The sequence below is a fragment of the Ipomoea nil genome, unplaced genomic scaffold (assembly GCF_001879475.1).
Source record: "Ipomoea nil cultivar Tokyo-kokei standard unplaced genomic scaffold, Asagao_1.1 scaffold3069, whole genome shotgun sequence".
Lineage (NCBI taxonomy): Eukaryota > Viridiplantae > Streptophyta > Magnoliopsida > Solanales > Convolvulaceae > Ipomoea > Ipomoea nil.
In genome coordinates, this window is record NW_017619497.1 from 707,906 (window position 1) to 731,913 (window position 24,008).

The 24,008-nt window shown below is 30.4% G+C and overlaps 1 protein-coding gene and 1 long non-coding RNA gene across 2 annotated transcripts; one reads left to right on the forward strand and one right to left on the reverse strand.

The window, feature by feature from the left end:
* Positions 1–3,112: 3,112 nt before the first annotated feature.
* On the forward strand, positions 3,113–21,083 carry LOC109165324. The gene is made up of 3 exons (XR_002051530.1): positions 3,113–3,123; positions 16,758–16,765; positions 21,007–21,083. It is a non-coding gene; the product is annotated as an uncharacterized LOC109165324 (long non-coding RNA).
* Positions 15,061–16,714, reverse strand: LOC109165320 (myb-related protein Zm38-like). The gene is made up of 3 exons (XM_019314028.1): positions 16,373–16,714; positions 16,127–16,256; positions 15,061–16,032 (listed from the first exon to the last, which is right to left on the reverse strand). The coding sequence occupies exons 1-3, from the start codon at positions 16,503–16,505 to the stop codon at positions 15,204–15,206; spliced, it is 1,092 nt and encodes a 363-aa protein (XP_019169573.1). The 5' UTR covers positions 16,506–16,714; the 3' UTR covers positions 15,061–15,203.
* Positions 21,084–24,008: the final 2,925 nt, after the last annotated feature.

Consider the following 24,008-nt stretch of genomic DNA (forward strand, 5'->3'; position numbering starts at 1 on the left):
TATCATTTGAATTAATTGAACTAAATTGTATTTTAGTTATACAAAAAAATTAAATATATTTACTATTTTGTTGATCTAATTGTAGATTTAATAAAAAAAAAATTACTTTCTAAAAAGAAAATTATATTAACATGTTTAAGCGATTCTAATTTCTAAATGAGTTATCATGTCATATTGTTTCGTGTAAACACAAAACTTATTAACTAAACATGTTTATCGTGTCAACCCATTTAAAATTTGTGTTTTTGTTCTTATTTAGAACTTTAACCTGTTAATCTTAACATGTTGTGTTTCTGTTTACCTTTATTATGTTCATGTTGTAATTTTGTCAACCCAATAAGAAATTTTTAATTAATAAATTGACAAGTCTGGTTAATTAGACACTTCTAAACGTTACAACTAATTATTGCCCATTCTTAAAAAATTGATTAAAAGGGAAATTATATTTTATATTGTACATGGTGATTTGTGGGTATATTTTGCATTTGATAAAATTGTATTATTCTATATTTCATTGGTAAAGTGTAAAACATACTATATTATTAATGTACTCGTAATATATATAGAGCTATCAACTCAAGCTAAACCTATAGAGTTGCGAGTTGTTATACCATGGACCAGGGTTCACCTTGCAAGGTTGATCCCGATCCCTGATCATAAACGAAGATAAATTGTGTATTTTTAGTATTAGAATTGTGAACTTCTAGAATATAAATTGTGTTTCTGAATGACTAAGTCAAAACACATAATAGCGGTAGAAGGGAATTTGTGAATACAATACAGAGTCATCAAATTCTAATATGTTAATATTGTATGACTGCAGTATTTGAAAGAAACTTGCGAATACAAAACAAGGTAATTAATTACACATATGTTAACATTGTGTGTTTATAGTATACAAATTGTGAATTTTTAAAAGATGAATTGTAAACATTTGCAAGTTGGATCCGCAGAATAATTTGCGTGGAGTTGCCAGTAAATTATGCCCTGGAAACGTGTTCACCATGAATGGTGAACACGGGTCCAAACGACGCCGTTTTTACGTAAAATAAAAAATAAAATTCGCGAATGTGGTACGGCGCGCGTTTGGTCAGATTATAAATTTTCTGTTATGAGATTATGAATGTACTGTAAATTCATAATCTCATAACAGAAAATTCATAATCGCATAAAACAAAAACATTTATTAAATTATGAATTTTCTGTAAATTCATAATCTCATAACAGAAAATTCATAATCTCATAACAGAAAATTTATGAATGTTGAAGAAGCTTGCGGTACAGAGGAGCAGCCATGGTTTCGGACGGGAATGTGTAGGCATGGTTCCAAAGTGAATGTGCAGGCATGGATTCATAATTTATGAATGTCCGAAATCATTGCTCACCTCAAATTAAAGTGAAACCGCAAAATGTGAAAATAAAGAAGAAAAATCACGCGATTAATTAAGAGAAAAAAAAAAAGATAACGGTGCACTAACACCGTTGGGACCGTGTTCACCATGGATGATGAACACGGTTCCATGGCATAACGATTGGGAGTTGCCCTACCCCACTTAAAATAAGGGTGGGGTAAGCTTTAAATGTTTAGGCCCACCAAAATTGCAAGCTTTGACAAGATGGGCTAGGCGGGCTGTGGGCTTGCCACCTAGTTTTTACCAACAAAAAAATTGTATAAATAATTTCTAATTTTTTAAAAACTTTATATTAATATTATTAAATTAATAAAATACTTGGAACCTTATTAATAATTCCATTCTTTGAAAATCGTTGTTCCATTATTATCTCCCCACAGACATAAACTATTAAGTGAGTTTAATTAAAAGTTTTAAACTTAGAATTAGTTTTGTTATGGACTATCTATCTATTTGGACTTATTTGTTACTTTTAAATTATCTAAATTATTTTAATATGTAATTATTAACATTTAAAAGTAATTTAAATTAAACTTGATTTTTTAAAGATTTTAGTGGATCGGTCTGCAAAAACTCGCAATCTTAGATAGGGTTGGATGGGCTAACCTTTTCATAGCCCGCAATGGCGGGCTATGTCGAGTCCCTTTGCTAACTCGCTTTAACAGTACGATATTTACAACAATGTAAAATGTTATGTGGCTAAACCCTACCGCTTTCTCGTCTACCAAGTAGTGTCAATCATGTGATTAGACATTGTCAATTATACATGGACCGCGTAACATTAGACGAGATTTAGATAAAATTTAAGTTGTACAAGATTTTGATTCCATATTTTGATATAGATAACACGAGTGTCAGCTCAATTATATGATACGTACTCATTACAGCTGGCATTTGAATTTTAATGTTTTCTTTATTAATTTACTAATTAATGCGACGATAAGCTGAGTTTTCCAACCTTCATCTTCTGCTAATCATGCCGCTAAGGAGTCCATTATTCATATACCCCGGGGCCCAAATAAGTCAAATCTCATGCAATAATTCAAATTAATGTAGACATTACAAGGATGATTGAGGATTGGAAGGAAAAAAAAAAAAGAATTAGATTCTCATAATAGATATTGACATTTATGATGTGAGTAACTCGTGATTTAAGGGAAGTCATATGAATTGAATATAATGACATATTTGGTTTAAGAAAATAGAATTTTTAGGCCAGGTGATGAAAAATCAATCAGTGTTGTGTTTATTAATAAAGAGATTGAGGTTTTCAAAAAAAAATAAATAAATAAAGAGATTGAGATTTCCGAGAGTGATGCCGCTAGTGTATACGAGTTAAGCTTGCAACATTTAATTTGAAATTTGATTTGCATCTCGCGTGTGAAAATAATTTTTTTAGCAATATATTTCACACTTGTTATAAAAAGAAAAAAAAATTATATAATACTCTCTGTCCATATAATTACCAATATGGGCATTTTCAGGCTTTTTCTCAACTTTAAACTGTATTTTTTTTATAGGAAGGAAATACTCAATTACATCAAATGCCTTCACTGAGGCTTGAACCTATCACCTCCCACATAGGGACTTTAAAGTGTACTTTGATAATTCATTTTTTGAGTTAATACCCAAAATCGTCATCGACTATAGTGGTTTTTCTCAATTTCGTCCTAAACGACTTTGGTGACCTAATATCGTCCCAGACTTTTGTGTTTTTGCTTAATTTAGTCCTTCATTTGTTATTCTGTCCATTTGGTGTTAAATAAATAGACAATTTAGTAATTTTAATATTGGCATCTCTTTACTCATAGACATGTGAACTGCGAAATCCCTTTTTTTTTTTTTTTTTTTTTTTTTACGAATTACTCCCAGAATTACTCCTAAAACTGCGAATATAAAATTTGATTTGCAGGTCCGGGAGTAATTCTGGGTGTAATTCGTACAAAAAAGAGGAATTTCGCACTTCACAAGTTGAAAGTAAAGAGAGATCAATATTGACATTACTGAATTGTCCCTTTATTTAACATCAATTTGACGGAATAACAAATGGAGGACTAAATTGAGCGAAACACAAAAGTCTGGGACGATATTAGGTCACCAAAGTCGTTTAGGACGAAATTGAGAAAAACCACTATAGTCGAGGACGATTTTGGGTATTAAGTCATTCATTTTTCATCCACCTATTCACTATTTTAAACATATAAATGTATAAAATTTATCTCCACACCTAAAAAAAAAAAAAAAAAAAAAAAAAAAAAGAACTAACCGCATTTAAAATAATGTCTCAAAATGTCACCGACATACCAAATTTTGTGAATTTTATAACAATTATGGAAAGTGGAAACAACATGCTAATTAAAAAAATTACATTATAAACAAAAATTGTATTGTAACAGAGTCAGTATTCAAAAAAAAAAAAAAAAAGAACTACATTATTATTTTTTAGTGTGTAAAGGGTCAATTGCAACTTCTTTGGCTCGACCCTAACTGTAAGAGACACTTACCATACTCAGACTAGTCTCTATTCACACCGAGCAAGTGCTGGCTAGATTGGTTTTTTCATATGAGAGGGGATTCGAACTCCTAATCTCTCTTAAAAGATGAAATAACACGGTCACTCACGCCAACCAAGCTGATTTTTCATTAGAGTTTTATTACACAATTCAAACCATTACTCACTATCTCTTGACGTGACGATGAAGTATTAAGTGTCCTTAGACATATTAGGTAGTTTTGTTGATGAGAATGTAGTTGGGGTTGCATAGTGAATGGGCATGAGAATTACTGGGGAGTGGGGAGGGGAGTATAGTAGATTAGTAGATGCAGAGAGTTGTACGGACGAATGAAGAAGTGGTACTAGTTGAGGTACACACTCCCCACCACCACTATTCCGCTATGGCCATGCCTCTGCCCAAAGGACAAATTATAGCCTTTTTTCTGTTCCTTTGCTTCCTACTTCTCTTCGTCTTCTCCACTTTTTCCTGATTTGCTACAATCGCCTTCTATTTAAAATGGTAAGAGTGATACAATCAAATCATAAGGTACTTTGTGTAGAAAAAAATAGTTTAAAATGACATATTAAGTTGTTATATTGTGGTATAATTATTACTGGGGTTTACTTTTGATTTGGGTCGGGTGAAAGTGGACTCGGGTTTTTCTAGTGAGACAAAGAGAATGATATATTATATGCTCAAAACGGATACTGGGAGAATGAGATATTGATTCTCAAAGTAGACCAATTTGAGTTGGAAAAGTGAAGGAAAAAGGAAAGCTTTTGTCCCACATTGAATTTAGAAGTGGATTTGCACCAGTATTTATACAAGAGCTCTTTTAAAATGTATTGAATTCTATATCATAGAGGCTCTCTTTTGAAAATTGGCAGGCTTTATGAGCTACGTTATGCCAAACTTCGGTATCATTTTTCAACACGCTTCGTCGCGAAAGAGTGAGTGTGCTGGTCGACCACGAGCGTGTGGTAGGCCGCGGTATCATTTTCCAACACGCTTCGTCGCGAAAGAGTGAGTGTGCTGGTCGACCACGCTAACTAAACAGCATGGGTCTGTAACAAACCGGTGTGAGATTAAATTCAACAGTTACGGAATTAATTCTCTATTAATTTTAATTTTTTATTTTGAATTTAATTTCAGGTGGTGGGCTACTGTTTTAAAATAGTTTTAAATGTCAAAGTAAATGCTATTTAATCCCAACACCACTATAAAAGAAGAGGTAGAGCAACAGCATTTGACAGAAGGAAATCAAGGAATTTCACTACGTTTTTCAACTCCCAAAACTCTGCTTCTACTCCTTTCTTTAGCCGAATTGTGTTCTAAACTTTGCTCTAGTTCGCCGGGTTCATTGTTTGGGTACTCAAACAATTGAATAGTAGCACGTTTTATCTTGGAAATATAGGCTACAACGCTCCTAGCACTTGTGGGAGGTAGCAAATAAGGTTTTAAGGAAAGAGTGATTCGCTCGACTCGTGCTAACAACCTACACCAAATCCGAGTCATATCTCTTCACCCTTTCCTTTCTAAATTTTTTTCTGTAAAATAATAGTTCTTATTTTGTAGGATTATTATTTGATTTTACCAACGAAATATCCAACATTTCGTGTTTTATAATTTTAAGCTAAAACTCATTAGAGCAACTTTATTTGTAGTTTTTTGGTTTTTCAAAAACAAAAACTTGATGGTGATTTTTTGACTAATGAGGGTGAGGTTTTTGTCTAATGAGGGTTAAGCTAGTGGCTTTAGTAAATCCATTAGGGAGTTAGGCAAACGAGGTAGATTTGGGCTTAGTAGAAACAATCTTCAACAATTGGTCGACCCAAGTGAAATTAGGTGGTTGTGAGTGAACTCAATAACCTAGTAAAATGTGATACCGGGAGTTATTTTTATCTGTTAATTTTACTTTATGACATTGTGTTTGATTTCAAGGAAAAAAAATAAGTCTATACGTAAATAATGGTTTTGGAATACTTTTATTTTATTAGAGTTATAACTTAAATGTAAAATAATAGGATTTTTTTTATTTTTAAAAATATGATTTATTTATGGTGCTAATAATTTGAAAATAATATTATTGTATAGATTGGAACTTCAACTCTTTTAAATTGTATAAATTGAGCTGAATATGAATTAGTCTCTCTATCACTAGATGTGGTATGCAAAAGTAATATCAGATATAATGAAGTGTATACTTAATTGCATTAATTAGACGCTATCGGCATTCATACACTATAATTAACAAGAAATAGTATATATTTGGGGCAAGAAATAGTATATATTGACTATTGAGGGCATCTTCAGTCCAGTTGGTCAGTTTATTACCTGAATAATTACAAGATTACAAATTTGATTCCTAGTAAGAGCATCATATTGATTTTCTTGATTTGAAGTTTTGAACCATCTTTGTGATCCTTTGACGGCTAATGTTACAAAACAGAGTTTAATCACTGCACACTTTTTAGTGGCTGTAAGTTTTCATCATTACTCAAAAAATAGTATATATAACTATATCAATTAGAATTAATACCATATGAAGTACTCCGAGTATAGTGGTTTTGTCATGTTTAGTCCTAAACTTTCAAATGGATCACTCGTAGTCCTTCGACTTTCAAATTGTTATCATCTGTGGTCTAAGTTAACCACCCATGGTCCTTTAACTATCAAATTTTAATCACCCATAATCCTTCTAGGAGGACTGTGGCTGGTTAAATTTCAAAAGTTTGAAGGACAATTGGCGGTTAACTTGGACCACATATGGTGAAAATTTAAAAGACGAAGGACCATGGTCCATAGATGGTCAATTTGAATGTTTAAGACTAAAATTGACAAAATCACTATACTCGGAGTACCCATATAACATGAATTCATATCAATTATTATTGACATTTATGATATCAACACAGTAAAAAATCCATAAAATAAAATATTATATTCCATTTCACATAGTCTAGAAAACACTTGTCAATTCACGTGACAATATAATGCAAATCTTTCCCACTGACTAATACATTAAAAATTAAACATAAAGTTGGAATATTAATCATCACTAACCTCATTTCAACTGTCTCAAATCAATTTTAGAACCACACTCTTTTTCATCCTTTTGGCCCCCCTATGACCTATCCTCTCCTCTACATCTATTTTCTTTGATTTGATTTTTTTATTTGAAATTGTAAAAGTGAGTTTGGGGTTGACCGACAAGTTTTAACCAGCCGACAACCACCAATTTACCATGTACTTTGATCATTTTTTTCTTTCCTCATTGTACTACAATTCCCCCTTTCTTTTCCATCCCTTCTTGATCAGAAATCTTAGACATACTCATGTTTAGATTAGTGACATTCAGGAGTCTTAGTCACCTCCTGTCAATTCTTACATAATAAAAAAGAAGTGTTCGTCGTGAGAGTTCTATTATATGTACTCTCAAATTTTACTTCTTGATGTAGCCGGTACTGATAATATATATTTTTTTTTCATATAGGTCATAATACAAATGTTTACATCAAGATTTGTGTGTAAGAGTGAAAGTTGTGAGTAGAAATTAGAAGTGTACATAGTATTTTCCTTCTTGTGATGATGCATCTCGATCTTGTGGTTAAAATAAGATTATGACCCTGTTTGGTAAATGGATGTTAGCTGTTAGCTGATTTGGTTAATTTGAGGGTATAGCTAGTTCATAACATTAGCTGATTGTAGAAAGGTGTTTGATAAATTAGCTATTAGCTGATAGCTGTTTGGTATAATTTATTTTCTCAAAAAGCTAATTGAAAAAGTTGTTTTGAGTAACTTTTTAAATTTTAGCATTTTGAAGTTACAAAAAACTAATTAACCAAACAATTAATAGTGGTCAAATAAACCAAAATTGACTGATACGCTAACTATTTACCAAACAAGGCCTATATTACATTAGTTTAAGTTGAGTGGTTTTTTTTTTTTTTTTTTTTTTTTTTTTTTTTTTGAGACCTCCTCATAAATATTTATCTGTTAGATGAGTCGGGTCAAGATGAAAAGTATAATACTAATGATAAAAAGCGTAATACTAGTTAGGGAATAAATTGATTGTTACTTATGAGAGAAAGTGCAATATTTATGTAGAGAAATATGATATTTTTGATGAAAAATGTAGTAATTTTAAATTAAAATGTAATATTTAGGAATTGAAGAATTACTTATATGAGAAAATGTAATACTAATCAGGATGGATACATTGATTGATTGTGGTGGAAAAGTGTAATAAAAGGAGTACTTATTAGAAAAAAAAATAAAAGGTTAATACTGATTATTACTTATGTGGAAAACTATAATACTTATGAGAAAAAAATGTGATACTTATAAGAAACCTGATGTCTCTTAGCTTGGACAAGAATTCGTAAGATGCTTCCATAGGAGTTTTTGCCATTTAAGTTTCGTCAAAAGTAATTTTGTATGTGTGAAATCATTTAAAGGTCCATTTTGAAGCCTGAAAAAAATATTTTTTTAAAATGATTTTGAGAAAATGACTCAAAATTACAATTTTAGAAAATTTTATAATTTTTTAGTTTTTGACTGAATGTTAGAAAATTATATTTTTCTGTTTGGCTAAAAGTTAATTAAGAAATTATATTTTTTCTGTTTGATTGACATTTTCTCAAAAATGAACCTATTATTTGTTATAAAATAATAATAATAATAATAATAAGTGGCGGTAATAATAATAATAATAATAATAATCTAAAAATTAGCTTGAAGAGTGATGAGAGAGACGGAAAAATAAAGAATCAAAAAATATATTCCGACTAAAAATCTAAAAAAACATTTTTCGTCAAATTGAGTTTTTCTTTCTAGTGAATAGAATGCATATTTGTTGACTTTATTTTTCTTTGAATACCCAAATACAAAAAAATCTTAAAAATGACTCCCAAAAGTAATTTTTTGAGTTTTCAAACGGACTCTAAATACTTTCTTTAGTAGTTCTATGGTTGCAATTGCATTATATTTTAAATGACTTTTTTAATGTATTTTAAATGTGTTGTCCTTGATGAAAAATATAATTTTTTTAATGAATGAAATGTTTAATTAAAAGTAATTATTAAGTTTTTTTTTTGAAAGTATATATTTCGTGTCAAAAAGTCTAAGTGATCTGAATTAACCTAATTGAACCTATGGACCACATTTTAGATTTAGATAGATACAAAATATAATCAACATAATGACAAACTTAATTCCCTACAATGTTAAATATTCACTTCCACCACACTTCTAACATGATTCTTTACTAAGTTACATATTAAGACTATTCCCTTACAACAACCTCAATAGTAAGTATACATTATCGATCATTCTCGAACTAACTAACAAAATTCAGGTAACGCTCATTTTATGCTCCTTTTTCCTATTCTTATTTCATTACTATAACTTTTAGTATGTATACTATATTGCTATATCGTTTATTAACTTTAAGAAACATTGTTAACGCAGTCATTATGCAATAATACACACAAATATTGATATTTTGTATATATTAATTAGAAAAACATCATTACCCTGCAAACCTAACATTTAAGATCACCTTGTCTTGACAGCCATGAAAGATCTTATTGTCTAATCAAGCTTGAAAGGCATCTAATTGTTGAAGAGTAGGAGAAACAACTTGGCCATATACTGTAACTGTTACAAGACATAAATATTTAGTATTAAATTGTAAACTTTTAAATGTTTGGATATGATAGTCACAACTCAAAAATATAAATGTCTGAGATTTTTTTTTTTTTGGTAAATTAAATTTATTGGGAGATCATAATAATGCGACTCGAAAATGAAATTGTACTTATAAATAGCATGTATAACTTACTACCAAGTTATATATGTGATTCATAACACTTTAAATAAGCAAATCAATGGGGAGAAAATGTGCTAATAATAATAATAGTAATTGAATGCTCGGAGGGGTACCTAGCGCCTAGACGGCGATTAATCGGTGCCTAGACGCCCGTGTATTTTTTATTTTTAAAAAATTTGTTTAAATTTTTTTAAGACTTAATACTAAAATATTAAATATTAACCTAAAAACATCTAGAGTTTGAACAATTTAGGGTTATTTCACTCAAAATGATATCGTTTTGAGTGAAATAACTCATTTAAAAAAAGAAGGAAACAATAGCTAATCGGCCGACTAGGCGACCTAGTCTGTGCCTAGTCGGTCAGCCACCTAGACCACTGATTATGGCGATACGCTAGGCGGCCGGTCAGCGCCTAGCGTCTAGGCGCCGATTAATCGGTGCCTAGGCGGGATTTTTGCAACACTGATAATAATAGACGAAAATTAAATTAAAGCATTAGCATTGGTTTACCAACAACTTCTATTTACTCTTGTTGTGGACTGTGGTCCAGTCTAATAAATTAAAGACCGTACCGCTAATAGCAATGATAGTTACCTGAATCACTCATGGGGTCATGGTAAAGAGATTAAAGCTAGCCAACTAACTATCTTTAGGTGGATTAAAAAAAGAAAAACTTTTTGACATATAGGGAGTGAAAAGAGATCTTACTGAACATGTCAAGAGATAATTAATTACAAAATATAAGAAAAAAAAAGATAAAATTATCTATTAATAATTATTCATCTATTCTATAGATAAATTTTTTTCTTTACAGTAAAGTAATAACAGAATATTATCGTTACCAATGATTATTTTCTAAAAAAAACTCTTCTTTGAATTATATATCCTTCTGGCACAACTTAACGTGTCGATTCTACACATGGGGTTCGAAGTAAAAACTTGAAAAAGTGAGAATCAGTCTTGTAAGTTGCAACACTACTGGATGGAGTCTTTTCAATATTGAAAAATTTGTAAAAGTAAGTCTACTTTCAAAGAACTTTATCCTCCCTTTTCAACTTTGGTGATAATTAATTTCCCAGTTTTCCCTATTCACTACACTTACCGTATAGAGATGTCAATATCTGTTTACTTGTTGTGTTCTTGAGAGTACAATACATGCATATATAGGCCCATTGAAAATTGACACAAATTAAAATTGGTTCAATTCCCATGCATCATATCCCCAAGCACAAAATGATATATTCCTAAACATACAGTCCGGATGCATGTGTGACGTACAAACATCCTAAATCATGCTTGTTTTAAATCCCGATTTCTTGATAATGTTGTACGTTCTATTAATTTTAAAGGTGGTTGGTAAACGATCGATCTGTCAACTTTTTGAGAATTTGTTTGGGTTTAGAAATTTGATAATTGATAAAGTTTACATTTTCCTAAAAATTTAAAGGGTAGGAAAGTTATTAGTTTGGTGTGTCTTTTGGCCTGGGGAAATATGGGTTAATGGAATTTGATGGTTTTAAATCATGAAAAGTAAATCCTAACTAAGGTTCAAGTTTTTTTTTTTTTTTTTTGGGATAGCAAGAATGTGAAAATTTTATCCAATTACTTTTTCTGTCTTTTATTACCTTTTAGAGAGCATTTGGTTGGAGGGAGGGAATTATGAGAGAATGAATTGCAATTTCATGGGAGATGAATAATATGGAAATAATATGGGAATTTAAATTCCCGTATTTGGTTTGCAGGAATAGAATTACTGGGTATTTTAATTCCAATGTTTGGTATACATGTAAATTAAAAGGGAATAAGTAGTATAAAGTCCAAAATGCCCATACTTATTATTATTATTATTATTATTATTATTATTATTATTATTATTATTATTATTATTATTATTATTATTATTATTATTATTATTATTAAATGACAAGTATTTCTTGGACTCATCTACATATTCAAACACCAAAAAAATAACATATTCATGCAAATACTTCGTCAAATGTTAAGCTTCATAAGCTCACTTCCAAAATAACTTCATAAAAATAAAAGTTTACAAGTTTACAACCTAATTAAACATAATAAAATGTTAAGTTTTTTTAAAAGCTTACATCCAATAAACATCATAGGAAGGGTTTATCACGTTATGATTGAGAGGGAGATGTCAAACATTAATTTTAAATTTAAAAAGAGAATGGGTAATTTTGTCTTAATGCTATCTTTTTGTCTTCCTAAAAACCATAGAATTGAAATACCAAGAGGGCATGAGATTCTAATTCCATAAAAATGAGGAAATTGCAATTCCTCCAACCAAACGTTCCGTTATTGTTTTCATGTGCCAAGGGTATATTAGAGATTAAAAAAATCCTCTAGAAAGTTTAGGCAAATTAATTTTTTGAAATATTTTAATTTGCTAAGAAACTTAATTGTTAAATTTTCCTGTAACACCAAGCATGTTAAATAATAATTTTTTGAACAAAATTATTCTTGACAAATACATTGAATTACTTTACCGAGAATATATTTACTTGGTGAGAAAGTATCAAATGATCTCTTAGTGATTGGTAAATACTAAATATGGGTTGCATTAATGGATAAATGTAGGAATACTGAAAATAGTAGCTTTTTTAGATTTGTGAATTGTATTTATTTAGTTCAAAATAAATACTATTCTGCCTACTAATTTATATTTATATAAAAAATTAAAAGTAATATTAATTTATATTTTAATTAAAAATATATTATGATACATTTATGCTTATATATATATATATATATATATATATATATATATATATATATATAAAATTCAAAATATAAAATCTAAAAATTACTTGATTCATATATTCATTTTGAACACATCGTATATGTTTCTCTCTGAATTGTCGGCTCAACAACAGCTATGATGTTAATATGGACGTATCATGCCTTCTGGTACAAACTCAAAACCTTCACTATTTACTTTGAGGATACTGAATTATAAGTGGATATATGTGTGGCCATATTATTATATATCGATTTGGGTTTTGGTATTGCGATAATGGGTGGGAGTGAATTGTGATGGTTACATATATAAGTTTGGATTTTAATGTATGGTTTATTAAGAATTATATTGTTGGAAGATGAGAGAAAGTAAAAATAATGGATAAAAGAAGACATAATAGTATACATAGAATATGGGGAAAAATATATATGTACATATTTGTGAGTGCACGTGGGAGAGAGACTTCTGGCTAAGGGCCTACATACATTGTTCATGTGATTGATTCATATATCTGTGGAATGGGCCTTCTTTGATTCTTTCAAATCCTTTTAGCCCTCCATGATTGAAATTTTTTCTACCCATATTATTTAATTTATTATATCTTCTTCTTCTTCTTTTATTTATTTAATTATTATTATTATTTTCAAAAAAATAAAAATACATGAGGGCTCATTTGTCAGCCTGTGTCATATGTGTACAATTGTTTATGCAAGTAGTATAGTAGAACTTTTTCAGTCTCATAAATAAGGAAAAAGATAGGAAAAAGGAATGGGTGGGTCCCATGTAGAGTCCACCTCACAAGACTTGAATTTATGGGATGTTTTTCTATTGTGACACTGCACCTTCAATGTGAAAGATTAATTGATAGCTAATAGCTACCTAGGGAGGGAGGGAGGGAGGCTATATATCACATGTACCTTGGCCCATCCTACAACCTACACCACTATTGAGGGAGATCAATTTTAACTTTCTTCCATGCTTTTGAGCCCTTGGATGTAGTTCCCTAGCTAGTCCATCATTTACCCAAAATTCGCAAAGTAATCAGCACACTTGTTCCCTTCTCGTTCAATATAAAAGAATTGATCGAACACAGTCAAAGTTCGTAGCGAAGTTTGGTGACGACGCTGGTTAAATGAATACGAGACTGAGACTTTGAAAATCAATTTCTTTCACATAAGTCACAGATTATCGATATAAAACCTGTGAGCTGAAATAGATGTAGGGTTTTCCTTTCTCTGAAACGAATCCCTCTTTCTATCTATTCAAGTATCAGCATCAAGGTGGCATTTCTATATATCACAATGGACCCTCTACTCCTTTGTGTACTTCCTTGAAGTAGAAAACTTGTAGCCCTAATAGAGAAATGCATCATTGTGTGTTTATACTCCTGAAAACTGCAAAATATGTATGGCTTCAATTTCCCACTCACCAAAGCAAAAGATGTATAAATATCCCAAGCTCCATCCATCCCAAATGGACTGAGTTGGAAATTCTTGATTTGATGGTGATTCTCAAGGATAATGTTTTGTATCTCAACAAAGCAATTGGACAAATGAAATCCATATATGCATGGACTGTATCATCTTGAAAATCACTTTCTTCTCCCTCTCTCCCTCCCCCTTTCCTTAGCTTGACTTGTGGTTTTGGGGCTTTAATTTCACTCATTTCCCTCTCTCCCTTGTGGAAAGTTGCATGCACTTCATGCCTTTATATATAGGCAGTATTTTTAACAATTGGGTGACACCTACAACTCTATGTCTTGTTAACAATTCAGCACTAAATGGGATAATGAAATGTTTGTCAAATGATTTCAAGTATATATCAATGTTATAGGACCACTAAACACTTTATATACACTAGTGTCGGTTTTCGATTCAATCCCTAATAAGTCAATGTTCGTACACACAACATTTCTCAAGTAAAATATCAGAGTATTGACTCAAAAACCTAAATGAACCACTTCAAGGTCCAACTACTTTTAGAAGAAAAATCAAACAGATATAATGTAGTGTACTGATCGATGTAGCTCTAAAACTTTATACTTTTGTTGGCTCACTTTAGATTCAATATCTAATAAGTCAATGTTTGTACACACAACATTGCCCAAGTAAAAGATCGAGGAGTTTAAGGCCCAATTAATGTAAGTTCTGAATAAGCTGTCTTGTAAGCTATATTGTTAAAGTCGAACCAGTCTGAAATGAGAGTTATGTTGAGTTAAATTATTGATGAATTTTACATTTGAAAAGGGAAAGAAAAACCAAAAGGATATATTATATATATAGGGATTGTTAGGGGTTAGGGATGGTCACTATCTTTGAAGAATTCTTTTTGTTTGGTTGAATAATGAATAGGAAAGCTATGGAGCTAGTTAGTAGTGTAGAGGTTGTTAAACAACTGTTAAAACCCCAAAAAGTGAAAAACCTTTTTGATTGAGTGTTTAATTAAGTGACAGAATTACAACACATAACACAGGAGATAGAAGATTGAAACAAAGTCATAATCTATCATTAAATCATACAAAAAAAAAAAAAAAAAAAAAAAAAGAAGATGATGAAGAAACACAAGACAGGAATGCTTTCAAGATTCTATGAATGAGAGTATCCCAAGAATTTAAAACCATAAAAAAAATATGTATAAGTCCTATTTACAGAAGAATATATATATATATATATAGAATAGGAACAGTATAACACATACACACCTAAGTTTAAGAAAACTGCCCAAAAGCGGCTGAAATTCTCTGGAAATGCTTGGCGTTATTATATAAAGATGGGTGCTGATCATTCTGGAGCCAAGTGGTGGGCAATGAAGGCTGTGCGGCTGCGAATTGGGTCTCGGGTTTGGTTTCGTTGAACAAATCATGGTGGTGATGATGGGGAGCTTGAATGTTGTGGATTGTGTTTCCCAGCAAGAATGGCGTTTGCAGATAATCAGACCATTTGATTTCTTCAGTTTCTTTGTTCTCTGGTTTCCCACAGACTTCCCAGGGGAAGCCATTGTTGGGTTCAAAGAAAGAAGAAGAGTTGGAGTTTGAGATTGAAGGGGGTGGAAGAACAGAATTTGGGACATTGTTGTTATTGTTGTTTGGATTGAAGAAAAGGTTTGTGTTAGTGTTGTTTGAAGGGGAATAGTTGTTCATCTGCTGGAAACAGAGGTAGGCTGTTAAATCGGGGATTTTGGTGGCGGTGTTGGGGAAGAATTCTTGCGGCGGCGCCGCCGCCGGAAGAGCAGAGAATCGGTCCATGGGCGCCATTGCGGAGAGGTTAGTGTTATTATTGTTGGGTTCTGGTGCGGGGGGTGAGAGTAAATGGTGTTCAGATTCCATTAGAGAAAGTTCGCCGGAATCCTGGGAAGCAATTCCGGTCTTCTTGGTCGCCGCCGACGGGTTTTCTTGATCGTTTTCGACCTCCGATAATGGCTTGTGAGTGTTGGGGTCAATCCCCTTTTGCCTCAGCTTCTTCTTGATTGAAGAATTCCAGAGATTCTTGATCTCATTGTCTGTTCTTCCTGGCAATCTTGCTGCAATCTGAGACCATCTGCCCAACCAAAAACACATTAAAATTTGGGACTGGAAATTAAACAAACACCAAATGACTACTAGTACTGATAAATTAAAAGAAAGCTGCTTACTTATTGCCTAAAACTGCATGCAATTCAACAATCAAACTCTCTTCCTCCTGAGAAAATGTCCCTCTTTTCAAATCAGGCCTCAAGTAATTAATCCACCTAAGCCTGCAGCTCTTCCCACACCTCTGCAGACCTGAAAAACACATCAAAATCAAATCTTTTTCATTACCCAAATTTCCTGCTTCCTTTTCTTTTCTTTTGTATATATATATAAAGTAATTAAAAAAAAAGAAAAAAAAAAAAAGAAACCTGCAAGTTTGGGGACTGAGCTCCAACAGCCATGCCCATACTTGGTGATATGTTTGATAAGCTTCTCATCCTCTTCAGGAGACCAGAGGCCTTTCCTGAGCTTCTGCTTGTAGCAACAAGAATGCCTGCCCATAATGCTGCTGCTAAAATACAAACAAAAGGATTATATTCTTCAACTCAACCTTAAAGTTGTGTTGTTGTCAGAACAAAAAGATAGCAACTGAGGAGGAGAAGTGTGGATAGATTCCCAGTTGTAGATGATGATGTAATGAGAATTAGCGAAGAAGAGAGAGAGAGAGAGATGGGAAGGAAGGGGAGAGAGAGTGGCAGGAATCAAAGTGATGGAAGGCTGAGGCAGCTTTAAAAAGAAGGTCATATTCAGAAGATAGAAGAGTCAGTTTAATCTCAAGGTTCATTCAATTTGATAATAACTTTATTATTATTATTATTATTTCTTTCTTTCTCTTTTTCGACTGGTACGATAAATGATGCAAAACAGCAATATCAAATATGGTGAAGAGAGTTTTTACAGTGCAGTAATTTTCAAAAACATAATTTTTATTTGGACAAAATTGTAATTTTTTTTTTTTTTGTTTCTTAAATCAAAGAAAATAAATCTAGCCTATTGGGTTAAGTTTCTTTTACAAGATAATAACGTATAAAACTTGTTTAATTATATACTTACCTTTTATGACCTTGTGGTATAGTGACACCAAGTTGCTCTCCTATATGAGAGGTGGTATTAACTCTTTGTGCTTCTATATGTTGAGAAAGAAATACTGCATTGTACCAGAGCCAGTAATACTCAAAAAAGATATTTACCTTTTTTTGTCAATTATCATGTAGTGCGATGACATCCCGATTATCATTCCAAATTAGTAATCCTAGACTCAGCATTTCAAACTTTTTTGTATCGGGTTACAAAAAAAAAAAAAAAAAAAAAAAAAAAAAAAAAAAAAAACTCTTTTATAAAGATATCGTCCCGGTTTGGTAAAATAATTAGCCCATCAGTCAATTTTGACTTATTTGACTACTATTAGCCGTTTGACTTGGTTAAACAATCAATATGATTGTTTGACTAATTAGCTTTTTGTAACAACTTATTGCTCCAAAATGCTAAAATTCAAAAAGCTACTCAAGACAGTTCTTTCGATTAGCTTTTTGAGAAAGACATTTTGCATGTAATAAGCTACCAAGTAAAGGCTAATTTACCAAACATTTTTTTACTATCAACTAATCAAACCCACTAACTCAATCAGCTAACAGCTATTTACTATACTAACCCAATCAGCAAACAGTTATTTTCCATACCAACACCCCTACTCCCTTCCCCCCCCCCTCCCCGCCATATTTGTTTTCCCGTTATATTTGAAAAAAATATAACACTTCACCACAAACAAACAATTTCTTTTCCATAAAATTTCAATTTCATTTCTCCTCAAATATTTTCCGCGAACCAAACATTGCCCTAAACTTAACATAAAAGATTGCAATTCACTAAAAAAAATGTATGTCATTTTTTTTTTTTTTGAAAAATTTCCTTCTATATGTATTACATTCCTGAACATATTTTTCTGATTGTAATATGCATATATAATATATATTATATATAATATATTAATATAATATATATATTCATACTGCACAAATAAACATGTTCTTCTAAGGGCTCTGTTTGACATATCTTATAGCTTATTTTAAGCTACTAACAAGCTATAAGCTCTGTTGGTAATGTTCCCAAAATAAGCTCCTAGCTTAAAATAAGATTTTATTTTGGAACACTACCTTAGGTAGCGTTTCAAAATAAGCTCTTAGCTTCCTAATTTTTTTTCTTTATCCTTATTATTTTAAATAAGTGACATAATTTACCCTTCCCAATTAAAATCCTTTTCTCTTCTCCTTTATCCGCAACTTTCACCGCAATTATTATTATTATTATTATTATTATTATTATTATTATTATTATTATTATTATTATTATGAGATTTGCGACAATATTGCTACTTCATTATGAGATGCTACATCATGATTATGCTAATAGTTTTATTTCAAAATGTTAATTTTTTTAAAGACAAAATGTTAAATTTTAATATGTAAACAAACAAATTAAATTTTATGAAGATGTCCTTTTTAGTCTTTTTACATTTATTAGCTTATCAAAAAGCTAATTTTACTAAACACTTTCAATCATAAGAGCTAGCTTAATAGCTATTCAGTTTTCAGCTCCGAGCTTATAGCTTTTTAGCTAGGTTTGCCAAACAGAGCCTAATTGTAGTACTCCGTATGTTGTATAAATAAATATTATAATGTCGATTGACATCATGTCTCTTAACATAAACTCAAAGTCAAAAAGTATGTGACAACGTCGACTTTGTTTCCCTTACAAACTCAAAGCTTTCACTATTTATTTTAGGATGATACCGAGTATAAAAGTTATAGGCGCTAATTCGTACCTTTGAATTTTTCTATATATTTTTATCATTTTATGTTGATAGTTTGAGTTAGTATTTTATGTTTGCATGTGGTAAGAGTACATTGGAGATAAATTTTTTTTATTTTTTTTTATAGATAAGTTTAAAAGAATTAAATAACTTTCTTGATAATTTAATTATAATAATTCCAGGATATGTAAAATATGTTAATTAATTTCCAACCAAATTATTCTGAACAAATATATACTTGCAATTATTTTCCTAAGAATTTAGGAGATGTGCAGTAACAGAGGGCAGTTAAATGAGAATCCGTATTGGATTTTAATAAGTTTCGAATCTATTCTTTTTAACATAACGATTAATTGTTTTGTTTTTGTTTTTGTTTTTTTTTTTAAAAACCCATAACGATTAATTGTTAAACAATTGATTTGTTTTTTGTTTCTTGTTTTGTTTTCTTCCTCTATATTTTAGTATTGAAAGTGTATAATAATAATAATAATAATAATAATAATAATAATAATAATAATAATAATAATAATAATAATAATAATAATTATTATTATTATTATTATTATTATTATTATTATTATTATTTTTGTTTCTTGTTATTATAATAATAATAATAATAATAATAATAATAATAATAATAATAATAATAATAATAATAATTATTATTATTATTATTATTATTATTATTATTATTATTATTATTATTATTATTATTATTATTAAAAACGTGAAGAGTTAGCAGAGACCCAATAATCTCATGATTTGCAGGTCTTATCAAATTCTTAGGAAATCACTGAGTTTGATAGCAGTTGTGGGTCATGAAAACAGATATTTCAATTTAAGGAAAAATTATTACAACCATGCGATATGAATGAAATCCTAGTTAGTTGGCATAAAATTCAAACCTAATTTATTAGAATACTAGTAGAGTAGTAGTAAATACGCACCATGTGATTGAATAATGCTAATGAACAACAAAATGTTAGTAATGGAAAATGTTAGCAGTTCTCGCATGTACAAAAATTGTGTAGTAGCACATTGTGCAAAATTAAGGGCTATCTTATGGGGAATCACTAATAACCCAATAAAATAATTAGACAATCCAAAAATGATTTATGAAAAAATAAAGAACTAATTCTAATTACTAAACTACTTAAAATGAATGAAATTCAACAATCAACCCACCACTACAAAAAAAATTCTTTTAATGTCGGTTATTTATTTATTTTGTTCTGTTTTGTTTTTGTTTTTTTTTTTGTTTTGTTTTGTTTTGTTTTTTTTTTTTTTATTTTTTTTTATTTTTTTACTTTGTTCGGGTCAATGTAAAGAAGAGTGGTTTTGCCGGCATTATCAAGGCCGAGGAAAAAGATCTTGGCTTCTTTCTGCAACAGGCCCAACGGCACCAACATGCCATAGACCCAACTATGGTTTGGTGATGGCGATGACATCAGTGGATTTAGTAGGAAGAAGAAGGAAAGTTTTGCTACAAACTTGGCGACGTTGACGACAACAGTGATGGCGACAATGACTACAGACTTCTGAATATTTGGAAGAAGATAGCTAAAAGAAAGAAAATTTTGGATCTGAAAGCTAAGGGTTTAACATATATTTAAATTTCTCGAATAGAGATATAACGTTGGTTATTTTAAAAAGAAGTTAAAATAAATAGAAGTTAAATTTTCAAATATGCAAATCATATTAAAATATATACACATTATTCATTAATTAAAAAACATTATTAAATTAAACTATATTTATAGAAACTACATATACAAAAATGTATGCATGCATTTTTATTTTACATAGTGATGGTAGAACTGACAAAATAAAAAATTATTGAGGGTAAACTTGGTATGAAAGTATAAATTTATAACATAAAGAGCACTAAAGAAAAACATTTAATGTGACTTATACCACTAACATATTTTTAATTTCAGTTAAGGACTAACGTTAAAATAAAGGCCCAAATGAAAAATTAGAAAGAAAGTGTAAAGGAACATGATTGTAGCATATTTTGACAAACAAATACCTGGAGTATTCTGGAGTTATCGATCCACAGAGAAGTGGGGTATTAAACACTAGCTACTAATCATTCATGTGAAGCTATTCCTACCGTTAATAAGGGGTAATTTGCTGCAAACATGTAAACAAAAAGGAGTAAAATAAAGCAAGCGAATTTGAGGAATTCAATAGAATAAATAGCGTGATTTTTGGGGGTCAAAGTGTTTAATCACCTATTGCCAACTTAAAGTGAAATAATTAAATGGGTTAAATCGAGTGTGGAAGATTGCTTTCAAATAGGAAAGAATTACTCCCATAATTCCAACCCGCAACAAGACAAGTGAAACATACTCACTCCTATGAGATAGTTACAATAACTATTCAAGAACAAGCAATCTAGATAATCCCTTAACAAATATGCCCTCTCCCAAGGTGCAATAGTCAAGTGCAATTGTGGGTGCCCTAATTTATATCCTAACTCCCATCAAGACACAAATATAGCAATGAAACAAGTAATTTAGGCCTTTAATCACAAGCATCAACAACATCGAACACAATTGCAACACAAGATATAAAATTCAAATGTATATTTCATTAAGACATGAAGAACTAGGCACAATAGGTTCATAAACACTTTCACCCAAAAATCCCTAAGATGTTTTAGCCACCCATGGCTAGAATAGTATTCATTACAATAATATTAAAGAGTTCACAAGCAACAAATAAAGTAAAAGAAAAGGGGAAGAGGTTCTCCCGAATCTTCCTAGTTTTTCCTCCTTCTTCCAAGGTAACCTGTAGCTCTTTGATGTGATTATCTTCTTTTCCAAGTGTAGCTCTCACTCTTTTTTTTGTCTTCAAAAATGCCGCTTAGCCCAAGGGTTTGAGGAAGATGGGCTTTTTATAGCAAGAGCCAAATAGGGGTAAAACAAGAATTTCTGCACAGCTGATACTCTCGCGTACATTGGGATTCTGCTTGACGCATTGAGACAGGGGCTCGACGCGTCGAGCCTTGATCTTTGCCCAACATAATGCACACTGGAAATTCTCAATGCGTCGAGCGTGAAACCTTGCTTAGAACACAACTACTGGAAATTCTCGATGCATCGAGCCTTCAAGATCAGATTTCTTCAGTCTATATTGGCTCCAAACTTGTCTTAGAACTTCTCTTACTTTTGATTTGATCTACAATGATTTCAAAACACTAATAAAATCCATAAAAACACTCAAATCACTCATTAAACCATATCTACATTAGAAAGCAAAGAAATGGGCATTGAAAATGACAATTTAATGAACTTAAGCCCAAAATTAGATTCAAATTAAGAAGAAAAACATGCACAAATAAGCTCATATCAGAACAACACTAATAACACAAAGAATAAACACTAGATACAACTTATACTGCCAACATAAGTTTCGCTCCAGTTAAGGACTACACATTATATTATTGATTCTTGTTAAATTTTAGAAGATAGTTTTAAGAGAAAATTGCACTTTTCGTCCCTAAGTTATAGGATAATTGTAGAATTCGTCTATAAGTGTTGATCATACTCACTTTTCGTTCCTAAGTTATTATTGACGTTGCACTTTTCGTCCCTTTACTAATAAAACATTAGCGACGAAATTTGCAATTCTAGCATAACTTAAGGATGAAAAGTGAACATGAAAGGACGAAAAGTGCAACGCTAATGATAACTTAGTGACGAAAAGTGAGTCCGATCAACACTCTGTGATGAATTCTATAATTATCCTATAACTTAGGGACGAAAAGTGCAATTTTTCCTAATTTTAATTTTAAATTAAGGCTCTTTTTTAAAATTATTATTATAAATTATTCAACTTAACCGATCTAGTGTTGTTAGGGCAAAACCTGAGGTTGATTTAAGCATGCCATTGTTGCATGATGTTTGAGTTCGTTTTGAGTATGAGAAAATCCCAATTTATTGTACTTGGTCATAGCAAAATTCTTGCGAGTGGGTGCCCAATATTAGTACTTTATATTAAAATTTTATATTTATTTAGATTTTAGATATTTAAATTATTGTAATTAATAATAATTTAAAACATTTTTATAAATTTGATATTCATATTTTAGAAAATAATTAACATATAACTCCAATATATAATGTGTATATATTATTATTGAAGAACATAATAAAATATATGGTGGATGCATGTGCATGGTATCAATAGTGGAAAAGATAACGGAAGTTATAACGATAGGGGTATGTTTGTCCAAAATATTTCAAAGTAGAACTTTTATAACATAATGTATTAAAAAAAAAACTTAACGAAAAAAACGGACATAAATGAAGGGTATAACCTTCATTCACACTTATTATGTGTTTATATATATATATATATATATATATATATATATATATATATATATATATATATATATATATATATATATATATATATATATATATAAACTCAAGGACAAGTTTTAATATGAATGTCTTTTTTTTTTTTTTTTAAATAAAAATCTTCAACTTAATATTCTATTTTCAAGTAAAGAACAATAATATATTTTGTACTAGTGTATGCGTATGTACACCGAGGAAAGGGTATTAGTGCATTACAATATTTGAGGCAAAAAAATAAGAAGAGGTTCTTGGAATCAAGAAATCCTTTGATTGGTTAAAATGGTTGATTATTGATAAGCTCCAAATTAATTTATGGCAACGAAAACTTTCCACTGTTAGATATTCCCTTGTCTTTCATGCTTGACATTATATACAAATTCCAAAACAGTCCATTCCTATTTTATTAAATAATAATAATAATAATAATAATAATAATAATAATAATAATAATAATAATAATAATTTTAATTGATAACAGATGGGTTAGTTAGAATTATTGCCATTTTTACATTTCAAACCCCGCCCCATAGATATGAATTGAATGAGATATCATGAGTCTCATCTAGTTTAACTAAAAATTTCATATCTAAGATATGCGTCAGTATTTTTGAATTTAACCAGAAATATGAGTATATAAACAAGATTATTGATTATAGTTGACTAGTCGAAAAAACTTGTAGTCAGAAAAAAAAAAAAAAAAAGGAGGTGGGTCTCTTATGGGGACATAATCAATTTTATTGATTTTAATTAAAAATACCTAATTTTTTGTAGTAAGAGATTTGACTACATACCCTTTATTTACTATTAATTGGATGGATGGTACAA

Coding starts and splice junctions, on each gene's coding strand:
- LOC109165320 (XM_019314028.1), bottom strand. CDS start 16,505: ATGGGCAGGCATTCTTGTTGCTACAAGCAGAAGCTCAGGAAAGGCCTC. Junction 16,257..16,372: donor CTCAGTCCCCAAACTTGCAG/GTTTCTTTTTTT, acceptor TGTGTTTTTCAG/GTCTGCAGAGGTGTGGGAAG. Junction 16,033..16,126: donor CATGCAGTTTTAGGCAATAA/GTAAGCAGCTTT, acceptor TTGGTTGGGCAG/ATGGTCTCAGATTGCAGCAA.